This window comes from Lissotriton vulgaris, chromosome 1_1, assembly GCF_964263255.1.
Source record: "Lissotriton vulgaris chromosome 1_1, aLisVul1.2, whole genome shotgun sequence".
NCBI lineage: Eukaryota > Metazoa > Chordata > Amphibia > Caudata > Salamandridae > Lissotriton > Lissotriton vulgaris.
The window spans coordinates 56,307,549-56,315,840 of record NC_141685.1 but is presented as its reverse complement, the minus strand read 5'-3'; the positions used below and the strand labels follow the sequence as shown (position 1 = coordinate 56,315,840).

The 8,292-nt window shown below is 41.8% G+C and overlaps 1 protein-coding gene across 1 annotated transcript; it reads left to right on the top strand.

Moving 5' to 3' along the window:
* Positions 1-5,091: 5,091 nt before the first annotated feature.
* Positions 5,092-6,627, top strand: LOC147737237 (uncharacterized). Its single transcript, XM_086923308.1, has one exon. It carries the CDS (start codon positions 5,092-5,094, stop codon positions 6,625-6,627), a length of 1,536 nt encoding a protein of 511 aa, XP_086779434.1.
* Positions 6,628-8,292: the final 1,665 nt, after the last annotated feature.

Below are 8,292 nucleotides of genomic sequence, written 5' to 3'. Positions count from 1 at the left end.
TGGTGATGAACAGAGTGTCTGAATTAAGCAGACCACTCTTACCCAGTCCAAAGATCAGGGCTTGATCCATCACCGTTATTTATCTCACTGCACCATCCCAGTTCAGAACCTGGCTATATGCAAATCAGTCTGTCCCTGGCCCAGTGCATCATGGGAACAGGGCAGACTAAACTACCAAGCCAATTCTTCACCAGAAAGGAGACAAGCTACCGGGGACCGGTTTCTGGCATTTCAGCCTCGTCGGCCCGGCTTGCTTGAATCCTGATGGTGCAGTGAGAAAGGGACTCATGTCTGAGTATACCCTGCCACACCTATAGTGGCCAAAAACGATTCAGAAAAGGGGGTGGTGAAGCTTGTTTCCTTTCCAGTATAAGAATTGGCTTGGTAGTTTGGTCTGCCCTGTTCCCATGATGCACTGGGCCAGGGACAGACTAATTTGCATGTAGCCAGGTTCTGAGCTGGGATGGTGCAGTGAGCTAAAAAACGGTGATGGATCAAGCCCTGATCTGTTGACTGGGTACGAGTGTTCTGTTTAATTCAGATACTCTGTCCATCACCACCCCCTTTTCTGAATCGTTTTGTCCACCATAAGCGTGGAAGGGTATACTCAGATGTGAGTCCCTTGCTCACTGCACCATCAGGATTCAAGCAAGCCGGGCCGAAGACGTCTGTAATGCCAGAAACCGGTCCCCGGAAGCTTGTTTCCTTTCCAGTATAAGAATTGGCTTGGTAGTTTGGTCTGCCCTGTTCCCATGATGCACTGGGCCAGGGACAGACTAATTTGCATGTAGCCAGGTTCTGAGCTGGTATGGTGCAGTGAGCTAAAAAACGGTGATGGATCAAGCCCTGATCTGTTGACTGGGTACGAGTGTTCTGTTTAATTCAGATACTCTGTCCATCACCCCCCCCCCTTTTCTGAATCATGACATTATGGAGGGCTGCTGTTAGCCAACCTAATTTGACAGTGTCAAATAATAATTCTATTTTTTCCCTCTAATTATTTTAAAAGATGCCTGTTGGTCATACCTATGGGGTTTTTTAATATGGAGTATTTCTTATTATTCTCGGTTCTCATTTGGTTATGATTTTGTAATTTTGTTGAAACAAAAGGGCTAGTATAGGAAGATTGCAGGGGAGTTATTTTTAATCCCCAGTTCTGAAAGAGATTATGTTCTTGCATAATACGGCTGGCGGCAGTAGAAGATGTCCAAATTACTAATGTTGATTCGCGATTATTATTCTTGATGTGTCTAATTCAATTGATTCTATGCAGGTACATTTAATTTTCTTTAATGAGGGTACTGCATTACACAATTTTAATATGTTCCCACGAGTCAAGATATCATTATTACCCCTAGATTGATATTCTGGCATAAAAATTACCTGCACCACTCCTTCTTTTTTATCTGGGTTATTTAATTTAATTTGTTGCAGACTATTTTCACCTTGAGCATGTTCAATTAACCTTCCATTATGATTACTAACAGTTTGAGACCATGATTGTCGATGTTTATGTAACTGCTTCGTTTTGGTTCCCAGGTCTTGTGGTAATTTAATATCCTTCCAGGTTTTTAACAAATCTCTATTCGTTTCATCTTCTCTAATACTCTCACTCTTTGCTCTATTTGTTTCCAATTGTGATGGCTTATTCTCCACCTGCTTATTACTTTCCTCCACTTGCAGCATTTCTAAGGACTGAATTTTCCCATTCTCTACCATTTCCATACTATCAGCTTGCTTGTTTAACCCCTTCGATGCTCATGACGAGCTCAGTTCGTCATGAGGCACAGTTGAGCTGTGCTGATGACGAGCTGAGCTCGTCATGAAACCATAGTATTCAAGCAGGTGCAGCACAGGAGGGGAAAACACCTAGCAGCCAAGGTGTTAAGCATTTATTTTTCATAACTGCTTTTACCTCCGATATATCCTTATTAAATAGAGGGTAAAAGGGTTTTGTTGGTAACATTTGTTTACCCTCACCTTCACAATATGATATTTGGTCATGGTTGTTTCCAGTGTTCAATCTCCCTATATCTGATGAATTTGTATTTTTTATACTTTTAGAAGCTTTATTTCTTGCTTTCTGTTGTTTTTTCCTCTGTCTTTTTGATAGATGAACTTCTGGAGCTGCGTTTGTCAATGTTGATTGTGTCCAGCATAGGTGTATCACTTCTTGATCTTTTGTTTTATCATCTATTTTTTCTTTAACAACAACAGTATTGTCTTTACATTTTATTGTATCTTTAGAGGGGCAGTCGGTCTTGATGGGTTGAATTCCCACATTAGGAAAATTCCCTTTTACATTGTCAATTATCGTTTTTAAAATATCCGGAATGGTAGCAAGTTTGTTAATTAGCGGGGCACAACTACACTCTGCATACGTAGATATTGGCTGAGATTGTGCCCTTACTATTAAATTATTTGGCGTTGTTATCTTCTGCTCAATTCCGGCAACAGAGGATGCCATAGCCGTCAAGAGATCTATTTGGACCTCCATTTTGTTGGACTGATATGTTAAACGTTCCAGATTTAATTGCGAGGTTTTGAAGAATAAATCCCAAATTGCTCCCGCGCTCCCACTTCCAGGTACCTGAGAACCCGGGCTATGGTGTTGCCCATTTATGAATGATAGGTCCTTATACTCCTCTTTTTGTGGTCCTTGAAAATCAGGTCCCTCGTCACAGCCGCCGCACCAGCAGCACCGCAGGCCAAGGCTCCTTTGACCCCTGCAGCGTCCGCCGCACGAGCAGCACCAGCAGTGCCTTAGCACTGCGGTGCCGGCAGTGGCCGTTCCTGCCCCAAAACAGATCCGTCGAACTTAAAGCGCCCGTATAACAGGACGTGGGTGAAGCAGGAGAAACCTTCGGGAGCGGGAACTGGTCACAAAACAAACCCGGGCAGTCGTCCGAGGCTCCACTCCTCTTGCTCGTTAACTCCTCCTCGGCTCGGCCCCTCGGCTCTACTCGATACGCTCTGCACTCAATGCCGAATCATAGGCCGACAGCGACTGTGAACACCAACAGAGGGAAGAATTGTGGTTTTCCCCCAGTTAGTAAAGAAAACAAAATAAGTCTTGGCTGCTTCTGCTGCACCCCCAGAGTCTTATGCGTCTTTTCAGTCTAATTTTTCTGTCTGGAAAATAATTGTGTCCTGATTTTCTGCACCCAGTAATTCCAGGCGCAGAAAAACCTAACAACTGATAATCAGGTGGAATAAAATGAACACATGAAAGTACGCCTTCATTTTATTGCCCTTGATTCATACTCTGGACCATAGTCGAGGGATAGGTCTTAGCATAGTCCTCGCAGCACATAATAGATTTGTTTGAGGCAGAGGCCGAAACTCAAAAGTCAGGATACCAGATACAAGTAGGCGGTAACTCAGGGCAGGGGAGAATGCCTGTTGTCCGTGGCGGAGTCCTTCCTGTCCCAGAAATCTGCATTACAAATTAATTAATAGTGTATATTATTTTAATATCAGTTTGGTGCCAGTCCATATGACTTTAATATCTGCCTTTGGGATTCTATGTTACAACTCCATAGGGTATCCTTTGTGAGCTTAATAAAATGCTGAAAATTCTACAAATCCTCACTCCTACATCCAAATACTCTCAGGCTACCATTCTACACTCTGCTCTGTCTGAAAAACAGCTCAACATTTTAAAAATCCTGCATTGATTTGACTTGTGAATTATTATTTTTGGAAATGTACATGTATTAACTATTTAATTTTAATACTGTAGGTGATTGAAATTACGGACGAAGAAAGCAAGATTTAGCACTAAGCCACTAAATGTCAGTGCCATAAGAAGGATTATTTTGAAAAACTGAAGTTCATCCAGCATTCTACGTTTAAATAATTTCCAAAAATCTAAGTGTGGCGAGGAAAGTACTCTACCTGTAAGTGAAGTCTCTAATTTTGCATTTCATTAACCCAGAGCAAAGCCATATCTGTGCACACAGCATCAGAAATAATGTAGAAAGACCACTTCCTCATCTGAAATATTATCAGAAAGACAAATTGCCTCAGCATGACAGAATAACGTTCATCTAAAGCATCTTGTAATTCTAGAGAGGAAGCACACACTGCATAAAAGAAAGTTACAACAAAAGGTTTCTTCTGCATGCCATCAAAGAAAAGACGCTCCAAGAAGACTCCGAAGCTGACACGTTAACAACCAAAAGATTGGAAAATCACCTTTGTTCAACAACCGTTTTTAACCAGTTACACAAGTTTGAGACTATCTGCCTCTGGATATAACACCTCGACCCACTCTGCTCACTCTGGCGAAAACCTTAAAAATTCACAACTTTATTGTTTTCATGACCATCTCAGATTGTTTCCTTTTTAATGTGTACTGTTCTGTAATTCTATGTAAATCGCCTCAACATTCTGTTGTGCAGGAGTGATATGTAAAACTGTTAAATATAAAAATGGATTAAATGAGCACCGTTGCGCTATAGCTAATGTAAATAAATCCTCGTCTTCAGAACTACACCTTACACCAAACATAGAAAGGGTAAAATTAACTGATGTTCTGCGACTGGTGAGCCACAATAGTATTGTGCATGTTCTAATGTTCTCAGTTACTGCCATTACGTCAGTGCAAAAAGGTACTTCTCAGTTTAATCATTAAATATCAGACTAACACCTTATCACTGCATTGCTAAGAACCTATACAAATAGATTTGAGAAAAACTTCAGTCACAAAATAAGTTGCTGCCGGAGAGGCTATAACCAAAAGACTTTTATCTGCTAGAAACATTTCAACAGGTTTTACAGGGCTGCTTCGAGACATATTTTGCTTAATTCAAATGTTAAGCAGATTACACACAATTTCTTTTAGAGATGAATACTGAACATTATCTAAACAAGCCAGACTCTAAAATCTAGTTCAATCTTACGGTGGCATATAAGCAAGAGAAAACTAAATGTAACTCTAGAAATACACCTTATAAAAACACAGGCTGTGAGAACAAATTCAGTGTTCAAACCCGCCTCAATCAAAGCAAAATAACCCAAGTTGGGGAAATAAGTTACCTGTACCAAAAAAAATTCAGCCATCAATCTCATCTCACTGAATTTGAGAGAATGCACACTGAGAAAAACCTCTCTCAGTGCTCAGTGTGCCAAGAAAGTTTCATCAGTAAATATTATCTCATTGAGCATATGAGAATCCACACTGGGGAAAAACCTTATCAGTGCTCTGAATGCCAGAAAAGGTTTAGTGTCAAAGCGAGTCTATATCAACATGCATTAACCCATTCTTTGGAAAAACCTTACCAGTGTGCTGAATGCCAAAAAAGTTTCAGCCGTAAATCTTATCTCACTGAACATATGAGATTCCACTCTGGGGAAAAACCTTACCAGTGCCCTGAATGCCAGAAATGTCTCAGTGACCAAAACAGTCTCACTCGGCATATAAGAACCCACACTGGGGATAAACCTTATCAGTGCACGGATTGCCAGAAATGTTTCATTGAGAAAAGAAGTCTCACTCTTCATATAAGAACCCACACTGGGGAGAAACCTTTTCAGTGCTCTGAATGCCAGAAATGTTTCATTGACAAAAACAGTCTCACTCTTCATGTAAGAACCCACACTGGGGAGAAACCTTTTCAATGCTCTGAATGCCCAAAACATTTCAAAATTAAATCGCTTCTAACTGCACATGTGAGATTCCACACTGGGGAAAAACCTTATCAGTGCTCTGAATGCCAGAAATGTTTCAGTTTAAAACATACTCTCACACGGCATACAAAGATCCACACTGGGGAAAAACCTTATCAGTGCTCTGAATGCCAGAAATGTTTCATTGACAAAAGAAGTCTTTCTCAACATGCAATAACCCACACTGGGGAAAAACCTTATCAGTGCTCTGAATGTCAGAAATGTTTCAGTGAAAAAAGAATACTCACTCGGCATATAAGAACCCACACTGGGGAAAAACCTTATCAGTGCTCGGAATGTCAGAAATGTTTCAGAGGCAAACTCAGTCTCACTCAGCATATAAGAACCCACACTGGGGAAAAACCTTATCAGTGCTCTGAATGTCAGAAATGTTTCAGAGAAAAACTCAGTCTCACTCAGCATATAAGAACCCACACTGGGGAAAAACCTTATCAGTGCTCGGAATGTCAGAAATGTTTCAGAGGCAAACTCAGTCTCACTCAGCATATAAGAACCCACACTGGGGAAAAACCTTATCAGTGCTCTGAATGTCAGAAATGTTTCATATACAAACTCAGTCTCACTCAGCATATAAGAACCCACACTGGGGAAAAACCTTATCAGTGCTCTGAATGCGACAAATGTGTCATTGATAAAAGCCATCTCACTCAGCATATAAGAACCCACACTGGGGAAAAACCTTATAGGTGCTCTGAATGCCAAAAATGTTTCTGCCACAAAAACAGTCTTGATAATCACATAAGAACCCACACTGGGGAAAAACCTTATCGGTGCTCTGAATGCCACAAATGTTTCAGTGAAAAAGGCAGTCTCACTCACCATATAAGAACCCACACTGGGGAAAAACCTTATAGGTGCTCTGAATGCCAGATATGTTTCAGTGTAAAAGGCAGACTCACTCAGCATATAAGAACCCACACTGCGGAAAAACCTTAACAGTGCTCCGAATGCCAAATGTTTTTCAGCCTTAAATGTAATCTCACTAAACATATGAGAATCCACACTGGGGAAGAAAATTAGAAAAGATTCAGAGGAAGAGATCATTTCAAGCGCCATAAGAAAACACACCAAAATATTTTAGTGCTCTGAATGCCAGAAAAGCATCAATTTAAAACACAATCTCACTCTACATGAGCAGACGCACACAGGGAAAAAACATTACCAATGCTGTGAATACCAGAAATTCCTATTTTATAAGCACAGCCTCACTAACCATAAGCGATTCTCCATACTGATGAAAAACCTTATGAGTGCTCTGAATGCCAGAAAAGCTGCAGAGAAAAACGCTATCTCAGCATGAGAAACTCCACACTGGAGATAATCTTTATGCCAAAAAAGCTTGTATCTGAAAGACAGAATCTGAAAGAAATATTATTGTTCGCTTGGCATTGTTCATTTATAGCCCTGCGCCCATCTTCTATCTCTGCCCTTCCACTCAACACAATCTGGTTAGTCACTGCAATATCATTAGATGAGATGAAGTAGGATTAGAACAGGGGCACTGATATCAGCTGCATTACTCGTAGGCAGAGGGGTAGAGGGAATTTCAGATTCATTAGTTTGCTTAGATAATCTCTTTTGTTTTTCTGTTATCCCTTTATCCTGGTTCCCACCCCGTGCCTAAGCCGAAGCAAACGATAATTAGAGACTTGCAAGCCTGTTTTCTATCAAGTTAAGTCTGTCATAAATGGGGAGACATGTCTTTTAAAAAATGTGTTCAAGTTTGGTCCAAAAGTCCAATCCCAACTCAGCGGGGAACACAACACCAGGACTCAATATCGATGTGGGCTCTTCCGTGATGGCCTGGCATGTAGCAGGACTATGCGGAGTTGGTGGTATTGTACTTCCCCCTACTTTATCAAATTTCTGAATTTTAGCTTTTCTTTTGACACTTAATGTTGGAGGTCCAGAATGCAAAGTGTGAAGGTTAGGGGCATTTCTAGATTTTAGCATGGCGGCTTCACATACTAGGTTGCAAGGCCAGCCTCCAGCAATTTGCAATTGTTGGTTGCCCTCTCGCACGTCATTGCCTTCTGGCCTTGTAAGATCAATATTTTGTAGGGGGTTTGGTGAAGATGCCTGGGCCAAACTTCCCATTGATGCCCGTTTGTTGAAAGCAGGGTCAAGTGGCAATCTTCTTTCTGTCAGCTCTATTTCGTGGGCCAGAACGGAAGATGCTCTCGCAAGAAAGTGGTCCAGGGTACCCACTATTGACCCACCATTAGTTGATTTCCTGCCTCTCCCAGCCTTAGGAGTGGTCATTTCCGATGAGGTTTAGAACAACTACATCTTTGAGTGTGTAAATGATAGCTAGTAATTAGATAATCTACAACAAATGGCAGGGTATAAATCATGCACCGACCTTGTAGTGGAGATATTAGGGGGGAACTCCTCGGTCGTTCTCGTACGGGCTCAAACGGGCCCGCCCTTGGCCCGGGCTTCGCCCGGCGCCCGCCCGCACGCGTTCTGCTAAGCGGGGGCCTCGAGCCGTAAAGTAGTGCGGTGGGCGAGATTGCACTTCAGTCCAGGTGAGTGTAGTTAAGGGGATTCTGGTGTCTGTAGTTCCCCAAGCTTCCTTGTAGCAGAGAACACCCAGCAGCA